The 20740-nt window shown below is 47.4% G+C and overlaps 1 protein-coding gene across 3 annotated transcripts in view; it reads right to left on the bottom strand.

Annotated features, from left to right (window-relative positions):
• Positions 1–20740, bottom strand: part of SPRED2 (sprouty related EVH1 domain containing 2) — a 65309-nt gene that overhangs the window by 26186 nt on the left and 18383 nt on the right. For 2 of the 3 annotated variants that reach the window (XM_056343633.1, XM_056343636.1), the window contains exons 2-3: positions 1682–1859; positions 154–322 (exon numbers count right to left, since the gene is read on the bottom strand). In XM_056343633.1, the coding sequence (XP_056199608.1) occupies positions 154–322; positions 1682–1859 (347 nt within the window). Of the gene's footprint in view, positions 1–153; positions 323–1681; positions 1860–11444; positions 12585–20740 lie in introns of those variants that run through there. The other variant, XM_056343635.1, reaches the window with a different exon arrangement.

The following is a 20740-nucleotide window of genomic DNA, read 5'->3' as shown; positions in this document are numbered from 1 at the left end:
GCGTAAGCGCCCAGCTACACCTGCACATGAGCAAAAGAGATGTCCAAGCCCAAGAACTGACGTTAAACCCGTCTTTCTTCCCCGCGCTGTGACTCAGACCCCCGTCCCCACTCCTCCAGGGGTCAAAGCAGCCGCTGCCGCACGCTGTGGTACCTTCAATGAGGTCCTCGATGGCTTTCCGCACTCCTCTGTCGAAGGCTCGCGCGTCAGCGGGGCTTTGAAAAGTGAGCCCGAACTTCCTGTTGTCGACTTTCCAGTGGTGGAAGGTAGGGTTTGCCTTTGTGTACACCAGGTCCTTCTTCACAAAGCACTCCAGCACCACCTGGGAGGGTGTGAGCCCCAAAAGAAGAGCAAAGTCACTTTTCCCACCCAAGGACACAGCCAGCACCATCTCAGCCTGGACCCGAAAGCAAGCCAAGTCATGCCTCGCGTGGGGGGAACTGCCTACCCTACCGAACGATGACTAATGAACACCAGACGCTGTAATTGTTCTCATAACCACTGCACATCCAGCTTCGGCTTGTGCTCTGCCTAGGTGCTTGCTCCCTACCCCAGGAGCCTATTCCAGACCCAGGCGCAGTGTGGCACAGGTTACAGCTGGGGGAGGGGGCTCAGGTGGAGGGAGAATGTCTTCCCCCTCAACAGTTTTGCTCAACAGAAATTTTATCTGCCAGCAGCAGATTCAGGGGTGCTGTAACACTCCCCTCGCCCTTTTTTTCCTCCCTCACCCCCAGCCAGACACTCCTCTTAAGCTCTGCTGTGCCAAAACCCACCTCCAGGGTGATGCTCGGGGAGAGCAGGAACGGCTTTGTTAGTCTTACTCCGTCCCCCCAGACCATAAGCATGGCTCCCAAGTAGTGTCCAGAAAAAAAATCCTAAGCAAAATAGTGTTGCAAAAGACAAACTATACTCGAAACATCTTTAACACACCAGTCTTTTGGAAAGCAAGATAATTTCTGACTCAAATAATGCGTATTTTTTTTCCCCAAACACTGAGTTTGCAGAGCCTGTGCAGGAAGCATTATTTTTAAGCTAGCCCACCTCTTCACAGGAGAAAATTTCTGAAGAATCAAGTATATAAGAAACGAGATAAACATTTGAAACGGACCCTGGAAATAGGGAAAAGGCTTTATTAATTTGATTTGTGTGGGGAAAGAAGAGAGCTCCTTTTTAGATAAACAGCTACCAGGAGAAACATAGTGCGCCAATTCATAAGAGACAACTTGTCTTCATATTCTCACTCTGCTTGTTCAAACCTTGAACGGCACGCAGCATAAATAATTCATGCCCGTTTTAAAGGCTTGCACTGCATTACTCAGTGCAATGTGACTGGCTTCATGGGTTCTTTACACTTCAATTCACTTCTCACCCCTGCTAGGTCTTAAAAAAAAAAAATGCAGTCCCTTTTTCAATCATCAAAGTGGGTCTTTGCACATGGATGTCAAAAATTTACCTGCTCCTTCCAGGTGGCGGCATGCCAACCTAGACAGCAAAAGATGGCAATTTTAGATGAAGATAGGTTTGCTTTGTCCAGTCTGGTACTATTTGCACATGCCTGGTTTTTATGGTGGTTTTTTTTAAAAAAAAAACAACCACCAAATTTGCACAAGAATACAATAGCAATAGATTTGGGATAATTCTCATTATAAGAACAGACAAAAGTTGAATTAGGGTCTATTACCAGTTTGTCTTTCTGCCTTTCACCATGGATTAGAAATCCACTTCTTCCATTGCCCTCCGGGTACGTGACCTTGCAGACGCCAACTCTACTGAGACCACCTCCTTCTTGCGGCAACCATCCCCCACTGGAGTCATCTCGGGTCATAACCACAGCTTTGACTCGCACAATATAGCTGTCACTGCAATGGCAACAAAATAAAAACAGAACCTTTTGTGAGCATCACGTGGTCTCAGCGGAGCGTTTTTCTTGAAGGTGGCATTTACACTGCACGGGTCTGGCCCCAACACAGTTTCTGCCCGCAATGGAAGTCCACCTCTGTGATGGATGGCCTTGCCCACTCCAGCCAACACAGGAGAGAAACCCACTGGGTTTCCAAGTGTCAACATACAGATCAAACAACCCATGGGTCTGGACACTCTTTCCCTCATGCAGCTGGGGACAGGGACCAAGAGAGCAGGGGTGAGCCAGGCAGCACCCCAAGGCCACCACCCATAGGGATGCATTGGGGCACTGGGTCTCCAAAGTGTTGGAAGAACATGCGGAGCTCAAATAACCCACAAAACCAGTGTTTTAAGGTTTCTGTGATCAAATTAGTGAAGTGGGCTTTGGAAGATGGTGCTCAAATTCCTCTGCAACTGCGACAGTCTTACGGGAAATAAAACCACAAGCGTGGCTCCATTTGGTACCTCTGATGAAAGGAGATGGGAACCATCTCAGCTCAGTTCACCAGGACCACACCACGTCCCTACAACAGCTCCACCAGCATTTCAAGCTTTCAAAGGCAGAACCAGCACATCATAACCTTGCCAGAAGCTCTCCTGGAAGCACCTGAGATGCGGGGGTGATCTAGGTGTCCATCCCCCCCAGCAGGAAGCTCCACTCCCCCAGAGCTCTCCTGTACCCTTTCCACAGAGCAGCTGCTCCAGCATCTCCTGGGACATCACCAGGGAAGGGGTCATTTGGGAGCAGAAAGGCCACTGCAGCACGTAAGCAAAAGCCAGGCACCTTGCATGGGACATGCAACAGACGCCAAGCTAAAGCGGGTTGTCCTACCCTGGAGCTGCTGGGTAATACCCACATTTTGTCCTCACGCTGCCACCGACCCCCAGCTCGGTGCAACGCATCGTGTGTTAGACATCGCCTAACCCGGCGATGGCTGAGGACGCCCTCGCAGGGAGGTGACCTGCATGGTTAGACATCGGCCACACGCAGCCACGGCGCTGCCGGGACACCCAGCCTGGGTGAAACCGGGAGCAGCAGCAGGGGCTACAAGAAAGGACGTGCGAAGAAAACTGCCCAGGAATTGGCCATCTCCAGGCCACCCCAGCTGAGTGCCCCAGGTGGAGGAAGCTCAACCCATAGGAGGGCTCTAAGAGGTGGCCTCTCAAAACACAGGTATCACCCTTTTCCTTGAGGAAAACTCTGTATCCAGACACTTTCCCAGCATCTGCACAACACGACAAGAGAATGGGCCCTTCCTATCCGAAGTTACGTGCAGTGGGAGCTTTCTCCATCCTACACCAGACAAAACTGCCTCTTATTTTCAAGACACTGTTTTTGCATTGCTTTTGTAATCCAAGTGCTAATACTTGAAGCCTTGAGTTCCCTGTTCTCTAAGACAACCAGATTTTAAGCAAGCAGCCCCACAGATCCCGCTTGAGGGCAGCTTCGGGGACAGACCAAGGGAGGCAGCAAGCATCGTCTGGGCAGAGGCACCTGGGACCAGCTAATACCTTCCGCACCTATGCGGACCTTGCAAAACGTGTGCTGCGATCTTCCCTTTGCCAGCTTTATTTTATGGATCCAGCAACTTTCTCACCGGACCTACAGGATGAAGGCAGTCCACAGATGCTTAAGGTTCATCCCCTATTGCTCTGAGGACTTTGCACCGGCTGATAAAAAGCTTTTCCGCATACTCAAGATAAGTGGCCCGCATGACAGCCGACACACGCAAAGCACTCACAGAACTGAGAAATGACATTTTAAAGAATATTTTTGCTCTGGAGGCCTTAAAGCAGCATCCTGGTACAGGAAACAGGACAAGCGTGTCTATAAACAGATCCAGTTACCTTTTTACTTGGTAATGAAAACCCATTCCTGGATTTTGCCAGTGGCAACTGTAATCTCTTGGCTTCCTGATACTCAGAATTAAGCAAAATACTTCAGCCAATTTCCTGCTGTGCAAAAATCGAGCTGCTTCCATCCAAGACAATTTTTGTTTTCTTCTCAGTACCTTTCCCATATGGTCTATAAGGATTAGCAATTAACAGAGAAAGGAAAAAGAAAGCCAACTATACATTTTATACTGGACATATTCTATTCTGGACTTATTTTTAGCTCTCTTCTGATGTCGGAGCTGCTCAATACGACCTTCCCCTCCATGCTCCTGCAAAAGTCATCCATGCAAACTCCTGCTTCTCCTTCCACACCTGAAAACTGCCACTGGCAAGACAGCTTCCTGCAGGATTTACCCCTCACTCTCACGGCAGCAGCCAGAGCCTTCAGCTGTCCCAAAAGTAAGGCCGTCCTCGGTTGCTCTGCTGCAGGAATCGTCCACTTAAAGGAAAATTAAACCAGCAGCGACTACTCAGTATGTTCTGATTTCTATCAATTATTTTGTGTTTCCACCACCTCTCAGGGATTTCTCTAGGCTCATAATTACATTTCAATACCAGTGGATGCCTACGCGTCCAGTTTCGGTCCCCTGACTGCTATCCCTGCCCATTACAACCACAACCTGCTGGGGCACAGAGCCATACAGTTTAGATCTTCACTTCCACACCGATACCGGGACCTGTGGCTCTTATAACCTCTGCCACCAAGGCCACCGATTTCACCTATGTACCAAGAGACCACCGCATAAACTGCATCTCTCCCATCTTGAAGAGCTACCTCCTTAAATATATCAAGCCAGAAAATCTGGTTTCCATCACCCTACCATGGCGAGATGACCTCTCTGCTCCCTGATTAGAAAAGGGCCTCATCCAGCAGAAGGGTTCGCCCTTGGCAAGGTAAGCAGAGCTCTGCTGCTGTTAACGTAATCCCTTGGCACGCTGTCCTGCTCGACCAAAAGTCACCCGTGACGCCGCGCTGCCCGGAGAGCCCCATCCTCTCTCCCGTGGGGCTCCGGCTGCTTCCCAACATGCCACCTACGCCAAGGGATTTGGGGAAAATGAAAGCAACAAAATAAGGAAAGGAGGCGCTTATGGCTTCCTAGGGCTTGACATCCTGGTTTAGTCACTGGACTAGGATGCGGAACTGCACGTGGCATTTTCAAGGCTACCCACTGCTTCCTTCAGCTTTCTAAGTCAAAATCTCGCCTGCCATTCCCACCCAGAAGCCTAGAACAGGCAGTGCTTCTTTCCCTCACACTGATAAATACTCGGGAGAGACTCAAACATTTCAGATCGATATAAGGACCTTGCTTCCTTAGTGTAAAAGCTGCTTATTTTCTTTGCTATTTAATTTTACACGACTGCACCAAGGCTCCTGTTGGTTGCAAGGATTAAAAATCCTCGGGAGCAAAGGGGTGAGCTGCAAATCCCACGTGCATGTCACTGCTGAAACCTTGGTGCACCAAAGCAGCGAAACAACCACGTCTGAACCCTCCGCCTGCAATTTTATCACGGCAACTGTGCAATCTATTTCAGGAGAAATGGTTAATGAGGTACGTGAAAATATTTGGTCCATTACCATTAATGAGATACCAACTGCTGCTGAGATTACATAGCAGAAGCCTTTCATATAGTCAAAAATGAAACAGCTAACCCCCCCCCCCCCCCCCCCGCCCCAGTAGCCTTAGTTCCTCTGATTTTATTGGCTTCTTAAAACTTTAAGAGCGCTCTAATTGTTGGGTTTATGGCCTACGCGCTACGCATTTCATGCAAACTATTCTTAATTATGCTCTTAAATGGAATACTTTGCTATCTTAACCCAGCAGATTTGTCTTCAACTGCCTTAAAAGCTTGGGAAGAAAGTATCTGCAGGGATTACCCAGCTGCATGGCAGCCGGCCAGCCTGTTTGGGGCTGCTGCAGGTTGTTCGCCCGCCCCACCCTGCGCAGAAAACCAGAATGAACTTGGGGAGGAAAGGTAGCGCAGGAACCCACGTGCTGTTTTTATTGGAAGGAAAAGAGAACCCTTTAAAAATTATAGCTCGTGGGTGTGCATATATATAAATAAATAAAGAGATATTAAAAAAAAAAAGATATTAAAAAAAAAAAGCGTGCGCCTGTATAATTGCTACTCCGAAGGATATTGAGAGTTTTCCTAAACAAGAAGTTCTGAACGATTACCTTTGTGATAATTGAACCGCAGTTTTATTACCTACAGCCTAACTTTTACAAAGCATTGGTGTGTCTAAGGGACAGGCGATGTTTAAGGTGGATTAAAGAGCTTTCCTCCAGCATGCAGGAACCACAGTGTAAAATGCAGCTGACACCATCCAGGGCTCCCCGACATCAGCCACATCACCGACGGCAACCGCAGCGCAGCAAAGCCAAGGGGGACAAAGCCCTGAGCCTCGTTGTATGCCTGGGGTGGGCTCACAGCTCCGATCCCGCATCCAGGAGTGAACAGCAAATCATTCCTCTGTCAACGAAGTCTTTAATTTTGCCATCGTCTTTGTAAATGAGGGTCAAAGTACAGACCTCCCTTCCACCAGCCGCTGCTCTTTTCTACTTTGCTTCAAATGCAGCAACTGCAAATACCGTCTGAGATACTTAAAAATCCCAAGGGGAGGGGGGGGAAAAAAAAAAAAGTAGCCCAACCTACCACATTTACTACTTTCCTTTTGAGTCACATCATAAACCACTTCCCAGACGTATTCTGTAATTCAAGAATATTTTTTCCTCTAGCCAGGCTAGTTGACGGATAAAACTTAGACTTCCATGCTAATGCAGCCATGCGGCACTTCAGCGCTTTCCTCCCTTCTCGATGTTGTAGCTTATGAGGCCAGAAGAGATTCAGTCTCAGACAAAAAGATAAGTGCAACATCATGGGCTTCAAAATCACGGACTGCTGCCTTTAACTGATCGACATTCCCAGATCCCAGATTTCCAGGAAGAGCCACAGGGACAGCAGGAGGCTGCTAATGCAACGGCGGCAGAGGTCGGGCTGTTCAGCTGAACTGAACCGCGGCCATCAGGCACTTAAACACAATTTAAACTACTTGGAGCCATGCAAATTTAACTTTACTATTTACTGGGGCATAACCTGCCTTTGGCTGAGCTGGATGTGGTTTCACAGAGCTCTCACTGTGCCCTCCGTCCCTGCCCCAGCGACTCCGACAGCGGGAGTTAAAGCCATCCCGTTCTGCCCGGGTGACTGCAGGAAATTGTATGGGAAGGGTCCTCTCCAGAGTTCATCCCGCAGCCAGAAAGCAGCAGCATTTTGATGCAGGTCATGAAAACCTGCTATTTTTGGAGTCCTGCTTTCTTGACCCAGTCCTTGGTTCATGAACCTTCTACAGCATGGGTGAAATATCTGCAGATTATAACAACTACTTTCTTCTTTAAAACCCTAAGTTAGCATGTTATTTAAAAGAAAACTTCTGAGTGCACGGAGCCACCGCCAAATAAAGTTGGTATTTCAATACCATTTAGATATCCAGCCTGTTTAAAACTTTTCCGTTGGCTATCAGCATGAAAAAAAGTCATTTGCACCCCCCCTGGTCAGATCCTATGTTAACATGGAGCCTGTAGAAAACCACAGAAAACCTCCCAAAAGTTTTCCTTGCCCTCACCTCTGCATCACACCAGGCACACAGAACCACTGCATCCGTAACCCAGCTCTAGTATAACACATTTGCAACCTTTATTTTTCTGTCTTTCAAATCTAAAACTGTCAGGATAAACAGGCATCCGGGAAATTTTGGGTTCTGCCTGGTCAGAGTGAATACAAGACAGTTCCATCCCCACATGCCTCGCTCCAGGGATGCTGCCGACTCCTGCCATGTGCCTGTCCTGGGGCACTTCATCTTAACCTGATATTAACCTTACAGGCTCGGTTTCAGGACATTTCTCTCTGTCTCAACAAAATGAGAAAACATTGCTGGCATTCAGCGTTTCCTACCAGCTTCCCTCTGAAAATGGAAAGGAGTTTTCTCTTCCAGCTCCCCAGTCCATGCCTGGCTGCTGAACTGAATTTAGCAGCATGTGTTCAGCTTGTACAATCACTGTTCCACGTTAAAAAAAAAATACCCACAACCAAACCAGAAGAGATACATTAACTCCAAGAACACTGCTAGCTGCAGCAGTGCAGAAGGCAGGAGAGGAAAATCCTGCCCCGAAGGAAGCGCTCCTGCAGGATTTGGAAATCACCGCCGGCAAAGTATAAGACATGCACAGTCCTACCTGCGCATCCCACAAAGCGCCCCAGAGGAGTTGTTTTTGCAGGAAGGTTATTCAGTGCTGGGGGTTTTCTTGCTGGCTGAGTGTTGCCCAAAGTCCTGTGTGCAGCACAAAACCCCAGCCCAGCCGGCTGAGCACCCCAGCGCACTGTCAGGGTCCTGGATGCGGCACGGATGCTCCAAGGCTCAAGCGCCCCCTCAACCCTCAAAAGCTTGTCTTCCTGTAGGACACGTGGCCTCGCACAAGGAACACCGCTCCAGCAGGCTGGAGCAAACCCGAACTACTGCCTTCTGATTTTATTTTTCACTCCCTGATGCCTTTCCTGGGTGTAGAGCAGCCCCAAGGGCAGAACAAAGAGTGGCTGGGTCCTCCACGGCCAGTGCCCAGCCAGCCTGGCTCTGCTCCCAGCGCTACAGCCCATCCGAAAACTCTCCGTAGGAAAGATTAACACCAGTTTTGTTTGTTTGTTTTTTCAGAAGAAAAAGGACTTCGCAAAAAAACCAAGACACCTGCACAATCCAGCCGCCCGCCTCCACATCTCCCTCAAACACCGAGGCAACGAGGAACAAAGGAATCCTTTCACCAAAACGTTTGTTAAACATTTAAGGCTCATTTTATTGAGTTTATGAGAAAACAGCTCTATCCTAACTTGCTCAAATGGGATTTCATAATCCCATAAATATTTCAGATCCTTCCAGGAAGTACCTGGAAAACTAATTTTTTAAATATATGTATTTTTATATATATGTATGTATACATATCTATATATATGTATATATAGAATGTAGATATAAAAAAATTATGTATATTCATTTCTTTTAAATATATTAAACAGAAGAAAAAATATGTAAAGCGACAGACAAAAGCATCAGCTTCTGCTGCAAGAGTAACTCTCACAGCGCATTTTTCCAGTGCAACATCCCAACTAACCTGGATGCACCAAACTAGTCAACGACAGCAATTTGCTGCTGCAGCCAGGGCCCCAGGCCCTCGCTCCTTATTAAAAGCATGTAAAAAAAAAAAGAAAAAGAAAAAGTGTTAAAAACCAGCAGGGTTTGGGGCAGGCAGGGTAACACAACCGCTATTTGCACAGCTGTAGGGGTGGCTGTTTGAGCCCTGCGTGGGCTAAACCCGTTTTTTCGGGCAGCACAACCTCCCCTCCCGTGCCAGGCTTGCCTGACGAGCCCCACAAAGTGCCGCACATGTAGGCAAAACCCCAAACAAACCAGCAAGTGGCTTTTCAGGGGGAAAAACCAGGCTTGCAAACAAGCTGACAGGCCAGCAAAGATCCACTGAGGCAGCTCAAGCACACGGATTTTAAGGGCTATCCCCAGAAATTAGCTTACTACGCTAACACCACTGAAAAAAAGTCACTACTCGTGGATGTACTGAAGCATCTATGCAACGTGTTGTTGAAACGTGTTAAAGCCATCGAAACCCCCAGCAAACCTTGCTACAAAAATAGCCAAGTCACGGGTTTTTTACTCCTAAAAGACAGCCATGACACCACCAGGATGTACACTACTGACAAAACTTTTTAATGAACAACGCTTTAATGAAACCTCTTAAAAAAAATCACAGCAAACTTCTGTCTCAATGGAGACTTGAGTTTGCTCAGGACCAGCCTCCTTACAGCTTTGCCCGGCAGCTGTTTTGTCAGTGATGGCAAATTACAGGTCTGGGTTTTATTAAAAAAAAAAACAAAAAACAACCAAACCCAAAAAACCCAACCAAAAAAAGGGGGGGGGGGAGGTGTTCTTTGAATTTAAGGGATTAATTTTGCTATAAATTGTTATAGCTGCACATGAACAGCATGTCTTGGAAAGTTGTAAGGAGCAGCAAAACAACAAAAAAAATATATCAGTTCAGAAAGATAACACATTCAAATAATTTGCCCTGCAGCTCATCCAAGCCAGCATACAGTACAGGCTAGAGTTGCACACCGAAGTCCTATTTCTGTGCAAGGTTACAAACTATTAACAGATTTCAAGGAAAGCTAATTAGTACTATCATTTACTGTAATGAGAAAGGAAGTTGTTATTGCATGACAGATGGTATTTGTTTTATATCACATGCAAGATAAGCAAAAATCACATAAAAGCTTAGCCAGCCAAACAGGTAGTCGCATGAGATCCACATCCTGATTTGAATCCTTCCCACACCCCTGAAAAGACGCCACAACCAAGTTCGACACTGTTTTTTTTCTAAAATCTACTGACCATAAACATTCCAGTACTGTTATCCTACGTTAGCTAATGAAAGGTGATATTTAGCAAAAATAAGAAAACTAACAAGCACACCAACTGCATTCCAGCTTTGTAAGTTTCATCACCTTCCTTGTTTTGTAAAATGAAACTAGAGGTTTGACACTGCTCGCCAAAAATCGCAGAGGAATGTAATGGAGAAATCTATTCAATTCACAAGACAACACTAATTCCACATGTCCCTCTTCCCCATCCAATGAGTCTCCGCCGTCATGCCGTAGCCCGCCAGGATGCCCGCGATGCCACCAAACGCGCTGGTCAGACGAGGTGTCCCCTTATCCCTGTGTAACATCCCGCTTCGCAGCTCCAGCGGCTCCCGTCCCAACGCAGCACCATTACAGTGCAAGTGGAAATAACTCAAGGGGTACTAACCTTCAGCTACAGAATCAATGACTCTCCGGAACATAAAAATAATTACATACGCACGCATACAGATACACACCATTTCTGGAAAATGCCAAGTTTACAAAGAAAAGGGGAAAAAAAACCCCCTGAAATTGCTCACCCTAGGCAATTTGCAGTTTCCCCCCGCTCTCCTCCATTTTGATCAGTGGAGAATGCAACTATATTTATCCCCCTGTAAACATTCTCTGCACCACGTATGATGCAACTACAAAGGGCAGGCAATATTTTGCAAATATGAAAAAAAAAAATTCTGTGACTCAATTCCAGCTGAATCTGTATCACAGAAGAGGGGAGGGAGCAAGCAGGATAACTGTGGTCTCAATCTAAAGGGGTTTTATCTTTTGCCAGGTAAATGCATTTAAAAAAAAATATAAAAAATTAACTACATCAAAACCAACATGCACACCGATTTCTGCCTTCCACCTCTCTTTAACCCCCTACCTCATAAAGTGTCCATGGAGAGGGACATCAAGGGAAGCAGCTTCCCAGGCAGCATCTATTTTCCTCTCGGTATTTAAGAGAGGGTACACGTTAAACCATTACTTCTGAAAAAAACATATATGCAACCATAAAAAGAGAGCCTGTGTTTCATAGAAGACCTCATACACAATTACTGATGAATTATATGCGGGTTTAGAAAAGATTCAGAAGGGCTGTGGGGGCAGATGGGGGGAGGTGAAGGAAAAAAAAAGCAGCCAAGAGTGAAAAATATGAAATTAGACACGGTGAGAACACACACACGTACCTGCTGGGGGATGCCATCGCCTCTACATTTTACACCCCGATTGCTCCGTTTTACCATCATTGCCACCACCAGCCTCCAGATCGGTGCTGGCTGCCCCGTGTCCCAGCTGGCTGCTGCCGAGCCAGCGGCTTCCCCCCATGTGTGATTCAGTCTCCTTGAGGGATGTGCTGCATTGTACCGGGTGAGTCATCCCAGAGGTATTCTGCATATTACAGCCCTGGCCGGACCATTACTCATTCCCAACATCCTCCGTCTGGGGAGAGCACAAGCGCTCACACCGCAAAGATCCTCGCTTCCCCACCCCGGTTACAGGCAAGAAAAAAAAAATTTAAAATAATTTCGACACAACCACCATAAACTAATAACGGGGGCATTTAGCAGCAGCTGATGGAGCAAACACGCTGCCGAGAGATTGCACCAGACCGGCGGGCACGCCGCCCGCTCACCCAGGACTGCAAACAGGTCCAAAGTTGAGCGCGGGCGTCATCGCCTCCGGCAACCCTGGCTGCACTTTATTCCCCAAAAGCTGCTAACGCAGCGCTGGGACCAAGGGTCCAAACCACCCCACGGGCTTGCAGGAAGCACTCTGCCTCCCGACAGCCCAATCTCCATCACAGCTTTTAACGGTGTTTTAAACACTTCCATTTTGCAACAAGTTGATATTTATAAGCATCAGCTATAGGTCTTCGTATCCCATATACCTCTGCAGGCTGCCCACCCAACCCAAGCGCCAACATAGCAACAACCCTACCCACGAGCTTCATTTTGGGTGGTTGGTCTCAAAAACTTGCGGCTCAAACACCTTCACACCCGCTTTAACTCCTCGCTCAGCCAGGGTGTCCCCCCCCTCCAAAGTTATATGATCATCCCTAAATGCCCTCTCATTATTATTTTTTTTTAAAGCAGAAATGTTGCTCAAGAGTTGCCTCGGCACCGATGACAAGAATAAAAATTGTGACACTGGGGCTCTAAAAGCAGCTTCTAAAAATACTTGCCCAGTTTCTGAACTGATCTATGCTGATGATTAGACAGGAGGGAGGAAGACAGCTAATTTAAGTTTAGTTTCCAGGCTCAGCTGCTTCTGCCTTCCTTAAATCCAAACTGTTTTAACCTCGATTTGGGGCAAAAAAAAATAAATCCCTTTTTCCCCAGGATGGAGAAAAGCGGCCAAGGTGATGCTTCCTGCAAGCATCCTTTAGGGAAGCTGCATACCCATTCTGCAGACATCACCACCCCAAAATCACACACACTCTTGAAAACATCAAGCCTGGACCACAGAAACACTGAGCTCAAGCCCACCAAGGCTTGATCCCAGCTTCTGTGCGCAGACAGCAGGCTGCATGGAGGATGCCGAGGACATCCCATGCCACCAGGACAGCAGCAGTCGTTTGCTGTTGGCATGTATCTGCAGCTTCCCTGGATTTTGTCAGGACAACGGAATCAAGCTACAGTCTGCACTGCAGGGAACGTGCAGCATTTTAAGTTTGTTGTAGTGGGACCAAGGGACAGCTGCTGTCACCCTATTTCAGTACACAGCATTAAAAGGTCCTGAATTTAACGGGCAAAGGGTACTCCATTCAGGCAGGAATGCATTTGTGACCACTGGGTAACTGCTCAGCCAGGCAGAGCACCAATGCTATACAAGTAAAGAAAAAAAGTCTGGGGGTTTGGGTTGTTGGTTTGTTTTGGGTTTTTTTTGTTGGTGTTTTTTTTTTTTTTTTAATCGCACATCCCCACTTCACAACTCACCCTACCCAGATGTGCCAGGATGCGCTGCCTTGCTTTCTTCTTGCTTTTCCTCCCAAATGCTTGACACAGCACCCACCAGCTCTGTCCTCAGCTGTCTCCAGCCAGAAGTCAGCACACATCCAAAGCAACGTCAGCTGGAAAAATGGAAAACCTGGTGCTTTTCACTGCAAGTCCAGTTTCTAAAGTTTTTCTCCCAAGGGATGGGGGAAGACGAAATTAGTCTCCCAGTGTAAGACAAAACTATCTTTGAATAAGCTGTGTTGTAATCATGTTTTTGAAACAGTTTGAGTGGTTACATCTCCCCAAAGCTTCCCTGCCTTGCCCTGGCCCCACAGCTCAGCCCGGCGCTGTCCTCTCAGACTCGGGACCGTGAAGGCGGCACACAGAGGAGCAGCATTAACAAACCCGGTTCCAGCAGCACACCTCAAGAGCAGTTTACACAGAAAAGCCACCACGCTGTAAAGCTAACACAGGTCCACAGGGCAGCCTGGCTCACGCAACGGGGCCGAGCCACGACTTGGGTAGTTTCCACAAAGCTGCCGGTGTGCCAGGATCGGGAGCAGGCAGGGAGACACCCCGCCTGTGGAAACGCCAGACACAGAAAAGCCCTCTGTTATAAATGTTACTGCATGCTCAATCCATACAGATGCAAATAAAGCCCTGGCCTTCTGTCTACACCAAGAGTTTGTTGCATCAGTCAAAAAGAACCACCACCTCACTCAGCTGGCTTCCAGCCCTGCTCCCCAAGGGTTTTCTCCTACGGGAAGTAGATACCAAGTCACCGGAGAACCGTGAACATCAGCCAAATCACTGCTTGGGTTCTCGCTTTTGCAAAGGTTCTTTAAACTTAAGGCTAAGCAAACATCAGCTCCAGGGTTGGCAAGGCTACCGCATTATTATTTTTTAATTATTATGATTATTTTTCCCCTTAAATACTGCCCTGTCCAGTACACCTTAGCACAGCCATCCCTACCAGCTTGGTGCTACAGTGAAATACCCTCCAAAGCTTCCGTGCATCTCTTAGCTTGGACAGGTGAGCGGCTGCTCCAGTACACGACCATTTTCCCCCATTTCCAGCAGGATGCAGGCTGCTACTGGGTTTTGCCATTAGGATTCTACAGTAACCATTGCAACTGGAGAACCAACAAGGCGGTAGATCTGCTTTTCACTGCCTGCCAGCCAGCTACAAGCACAGTTCAAAGAGCTGAGACTGGTTGGAGCAACAGGAGCTCATTTTCATTGTAGCTGCTGGAGTATCCGTGATGAAGAGAATGAAATTCAGTCACCTCATTGATGCCAGCCATATTAATGGGCTGAACTTCTGCAGCACAAAATTAACGGCGTGCACTGGACCAAGCCCTGACAGCTTGTGCACCAGATGTGAACCAGAAGCAAAAAGATGTTTCAGCATGTAACTGCAGTGCAGTGTAGGTTCCCAAGCACCTGCAGCCCCAGGTCTGTATAGCACACTCCAAACCTTGTAGCGTCTCATCATCTGGGAACACCAGGCAACCTACCTCAGGTGTTGTGTTCAAGATTTGTTACAGCAATATTGCCTTAACATTGCTTACTGTGCCTTCTCAGGGGTAAAGAAGGATGCCTGTCTCAGTTTTGTTTTTGTTTTTTAATTTAAAAACCAACCAACCAAAAAAACCCCCAACAACCCAAAACCCCAAAGAAAAGACTTTACAGACATTTTCAGTGTAGCTTTTTACCCAGCACTTCAGACACCCCTTTCATTCATGCTGTCCTTGTTACTCAGTTTTCTCAAGTACAGTGTTCATTCAAGTCACGTTGTAAGGAAGAGCTGGAAGTAGAGCAGAAATAGGAAAAAGGAGAGAAAAGCTGATCCTTAGGAATGACTTCAACCTTTCTGTGATATGCTTGGGGCTGCTGAATATTCAGGAGCACTACAATGCTCCTCCCTCCCTCCCATTACCATGCTTTCCCTATTTTCCATGAAAATGGGAGGAGGGCTCTGCCATGCAGCACACCTCTGCTAGCACAAAGGCAAGGCAGCATTAATGGTCCGGCTGAATAGCACTTCAGCCGCTGAGGAGTCCACGGGGGGATGGATGGTCCCCAAAAGCCCATGGGGGAGCAGGTCTGGTCAAGGCACAGCTCGATTCTGCTTCTGCCCTTCTCTATCGAGACTTCACGCTGACGTTAACCATCACTGAGCACGGTGCTTTCCTAACACAAACGCACCCCCAGTACATCAGTAAAACCAAAGAAAGAGGAAAGCTGCAGTATTTAATCCCCTTCAGACACCATCCTCTCTCAAACAGAGGATGCATTCTTCCTCCCCTTTGCAGTTGTCTCCAGCAAGCTGGGAGCCACCAGCAGGGTGGGAGCATCTCACCATTAACACCCAGCAGCAATCGCTTTGCAACTCTGGGCCCAGGCTGGGGGGCATCATCCCAGCTGGCCTGGCACAGGCATCCCTTTGGCACCCAGCCGTTACACGCAGTACAATCCCAGGTTCTAGCAAGGGCACAACCCACTTATAAATTACAGAGATGCTAAGCGAGCCTGGCGAGCTGGCGGCAACGCTTCTTTGCCATCAAACCGTGCGAACTAAGGCAGCTCTCCATGTCTTGGTTTAAAGAGTCCATCTCCAGGTGCAACAACCAGTTTTCTTTTTTGGGTGTTTTAAAGCTTAGCCCTCGGACAGACGTGTCATTCTCATAGATGAATGGACCTTTGTACATATGGATGACAATAAAAAACCACCCCAGCACAGACGGGTATTTCCATCCAGGATGCAGGAAGGTTCTGTGTGGAGGCCATGTGGATTCAATTTTCCTGCAGACAGATCAAAGGAAAGCTGCTGAAAGCGACTTACTTGACTCCAAATAAACATCCATGACCAGAAAAGAGGTTACACAAATGACATGCACCCAGCTCCTCCACGCCGGAAAAGCCTCGTGTGTTTTTCTTCTAATTAAATCCTTCCTCCATAGCTCCTAATTGATACCTGAACAAACAGCTGTAATACACTCCAGGAAATCTATCCCTGTACTTCACTTTACTCACGTGACATGGAATTGATCATCACAGAAGCAGGCTGCATATTTTAACTTTCTTGATAAAAAAAACATTGGTTACAAAAAAAAAAAAGCTAGTAAAAACCCAAGACCTTCCTCCTCCCTTTTTTCCATGCTTAAATTCTTAGCTCAAAGGGAGATGCTTTTGATGTCCTGCCTCCCCACGGTTTACATCTGAATTTGTGTTTTTCTTGCACTGGTTATCAATACCTCCTAGGCTGGCCAGACAGCAGAGCTCACCGCCTCTTTCAAGTCACCTGCCCGAAGGGCTCCTGGCCTCCATGAGCCACGATCAATCACTGCCACGAACGGATCTGCACCTCTGACCTCCAGAAAACCCATCGCTTGCAACGTATGTTGAAGAGCTTGATTTAGGAACAACCAGCCAAGTAAAAACTTCTGTTTCAACTTTAGACTGCTGAGTCTCACAGATGCTTTATTCTGTTCACCTGCAAAAGATCTCGAGTGGTGAAGGATCCACAGCATCCCCCTCAAAATATACACATTTTTTTAAAATGTGCATCTTCAACTTCTAACCACTGCCATCTTTGCTTTCCCTTTCCGTAGGGTAAATTTTTTTCCCATGCAAGTACACTCAGACTAATTACGTGTATCCCAGACAAATATATCCAGTTTCTTGCCTTCTCCAATTTCTTCTTTCTAGATTTCAAATCATCTTTTCTCTTTGACGGCTGTCGTTATCTTTCGCAAAGCCCTCATACCAGGGCTCAATACCCCACGCTAAAAGCGCCTGCGAAGGCAGCAAGGCACAGCAGACCAGAGGCAAGCCCCACGACAGGATAACCTTTATTTCTAAATCCACTGAAAACCTCCATTAAACCGTGCTGACCAGCTCCAAGTCGAGACTCAAGCTGACGCTGACTGCACCTCGTTCAGCCTGGTTTTTTCAGCAAAACCCCGTTTTGCTGGGGGCTGACTGAAGCTAACCAGCTTAAATTTTCAAGATCACTTTGCTTCTCCTGTAAGCATTAGTAAAACATTATCTTGCCCTTAAAATGTACCTTGTCCAGCTCTTTCCAGCGCTCTTAGGAACAAGCCGCTATTTTATAGATTTATAGGAAGATGATTAATGCTTATGATTCTGCTTTCATTTTTAGTAGCACAGGAATTATTTTATGGTTCATTCAGGATAGCAATCCTCGCTGCCTGCCTCTTTTGGAGGACAGAAATGACACGGGACAGGCATCCCCCCCGCCCATGCCTCCCCCGGGGCAGGACACCCAGCACCGACTCCTATTCGGCTTTCCAGCGTTATTACCCAAGTCCCGCAGCAGCCAGAGATTTCCCACCGCCGCCTTCGGTTTCATCCCCTGGGCTCCCCCTCGCTCTCCCTGCGGCCAGCTTTCCTGTTTACAGCCCTGCCGGCGCAGAGCTGAAGGGCTTTGGAAAAACCACAAACAAACAAGCGTTTCCTCAAGCCGCGGCAGTTGCGTGCCTCTTCCTACAACCGTCCTTCGCCCGGTCACAGAAGCGTCGCCTGCCTCTCGGCGCTTTATTTCCTAGGCTCCACTTCAACAGGCAGATCTGTTAAGCGCTAGAAGACAGGGCAGCGTGAAGTGCCCACTGAACAGATCACGGGCAAGAGGGATCTTGTTTGCATACGGCGGCGAAGCCAGTCGGGGGTGATCTCCTCAGGTTCATCCTATATTCTCATTCTGACATGTAAGGGCGAGTTGTTCGATGTGCTGCACGCTCGTGTTGCCATGCCAATTCCTTCCAAAAAGGTTCAGTTTTGGGCATGTCTGCCGAGGGACAGCGGAGTCCTCTTGCATATCTGAAGGTGACTGAAGCCTCCCATGATCTCTCCTTTTTGCAGCAGAGATGGTGAAGGCGCTTCTCGCCCTGTTTCCATCAGGGGTTTTGGTGCATTCGATATCAGCCAGCAGCTGCAATCTCAAACCTGCTGGGTTTATCAAGGAATACCACGACACCAATGCTCCATGCAAGACCAAAAAATTGCTAGGCTTAGAAAATACCTACTAACAGCTTATGAGTGTCTATTCGTTTAATAGCCCACAACTCTCCATCTAAAAACATCAAGAAGTGACTACTGAAGCAACATTATCCTCTTGCTGGAGATTTGTGGAAAGCAGGCATATACCTTTTGTCTTTGGGCAAAGCCCCGTCTATACTATACACTGCCCACCCCCAGTAAATTCAGGTAACGTCCAGAAGGGAGGAAGAAGCAAGATACACCCAGATTTCCCCCCACACACCTTCCCACTTGTTTGCCACCGTCTCAAGCTGCGTTACCACCACTCTGCGCATGTTCAGTGGGTGATAATGCAACTGCAAGTGTTTATCTCAGTCCAAAATGGCTTATTTTTTGATTCCTCCCCTTGAACTCAGATTTAACTGGGGTTTTAATTCCCATTTACCAAAGATGCAAAATCAACAGGAGCTGCACAATTAGCCTCCAACACCCCATCTACAAACAGTTTTCTTTTTCCTTAAGGAGGTTTCATCCGGTTATATTAGTTTCTGGCTTCCCTGCCTCGGATTTACCTCCTCTGCTGCCATGTCCACTCATACCTTGGAGCAGGAGACATTTTAGAAAGGAAGAGATGGGTCCCTGCTGCATCTGTGCAAAGGGAGGGCAGCTCCGCACCCAGCACCCCAGTGGGATGTTTTGCCTCCCGGTCAAGACAGCAGCAGAAGCACGATGTGCCCAGACTGCCCTGCAAGGCCTTGTTGTCTGCTAGAAATTAATATTCAGAGAAAACAGTGATGGCGTTTCAGCATGCTAACGGAGAGGAATACACGTGCGTTGCCCTAAAGCAAGCTGAATACACGCTTTGCTAAACAATTCACACCGTGATGGGAAATCACAAGTTGTCAAGTTGTCTGCAAATAAAAACACCAACACCAAACAACCAACACCACCACCAAAAACACCCCAACAAAACAATACCCAAAACACCAACAAAAATGACAACACCAATAAAAACACCCACCCAACCCTTTCTGAGTCAGACCAAGTGCTATTTCCAATATTAATTTGCAAGGTGGGGCAAGGGGCAATTCAAAAGATTATGCCTTGATGGACCCACAAGCTGCTTTTTCAGGCAGGGATGCCTTTTGATTAGCGCTACCACCGCGATGAGGCAGGTGCCCAACCCGTGTTTCCTCCAGCATGGGGACAGCCCTGGAGAAGCCACCACGCCAGCGCTGTGAAGACACTGTGGATATTGATGCAATCCAGCAGGAGCGTTGAGTTATGGGCGGTGTAACACACACAGCTTCAGCTGATTCGGTGACAGAGTCAGACTATGACAGCTCCATCCGAAACAGCCACGGTGGGAAAGCCAGCTCCTCATCCCAATCCAGCGCTCTCCCTTGGAGATGCGTGGTCGATGCATGCCATCATTTTTGAGGTACAAGGGAGAAACCACATCCTTGCTTCGGCCTGTCCAGATGCGCTGGGGCTGTAATGAGTCCATGGAGAATTTGGGAGTTGAGTCCCCATCCACCACACGCATGCATGCACAATTTAGGAGGAATGTATTTAAATGCCTGGATTTAATGCACGTATTTAAAGACTGAACTTGAGTTTAGCTAAAAGTAGGAGAAGTTTGTAGCCGTTACCGAAAAGCTTGCCTCCATCCTGCTGTAACGAGCCAAGGCAAGAGCTAGATGTAGAGAATGGGCACCTCTCCCTTGACTAACGGCCAACACTCACCTAATAAATTAGGTGGAAATCCGTAGCTGCCTCAAAACCAGCTCCAGACGTAGCAGCATCCCTCTTTTAGGAGTCCAGCTAACACTGGGACAGGAGACCTCCAGATGCACTTACGACCAAATAAGTGAACTTTAGCTGAAACAATGCTTCGCCAAAACCAACACAAAGATAGTGACCTCTGCAATTTGGTGCTACTTGCAGATGTCCTAAAGGATGCCATTGACTAAGTCATACAAAAGGTACTTTAACCCCTGGCAGTGGTTCATCTTGATATTTTTTCCTAGCAAAAAGCCTTATTACCGAGGGAGACTTTGCTACTATTTGCAGGAAAATTCAGAAGAGAGCAAGTAGATACTAATTTGTTAAAGAGACAGATAAACATGTACAGGAAATACTTCTATGAAGGTCCTGATCCTCTGAAGATTAATAATCTACAGTACTGGAGACAAAACCATGACACTGAGGAAATAAGTGAACTATAAAAACAGGAAGAAGTGGAAGTTTATTTTTTTTTTCATGTTATTTTGAGGGAGTATTTGTTTTTCTGAAGCTTAAGATACCGGCAAAAGCATCCATCTGCAGGTCACACTATTCTCTATGCAACAGCAGCTGCAGAGAGTTTCCTCACTGGGGTCCCCAGAGCTGTCAGCCCGGGGAGGCCATCCTGCACACTACGGCTTAGCTGCCTCCCCAGCCAACATTGTTATTCCGTTTTCACATCATTTAAAGTCATTACAAGTCACTGAAAGGGCTGTCACTGCGTGGACAATGTTCTGTAGGTGATAGCAATAAATCAAGTT

This window comes from Falco biarmicus, chromosome 6, assembly GCF_023638135.1.
Source record: "Falco biarmicus isolate bFalBia1 chromosome 6, bFalBia1.pri, whole genome shotgun sequence".
In the NCBI taxonomy this organism is placed as follows: Eukaryota; Metazoa; Chordata; class Aves; order Falconiformes; family Falconidae; genus Falco; species Falco biarmicus.
This window is presented reverse-complemented; position numbering and strand designations above follow the sequence as displayed.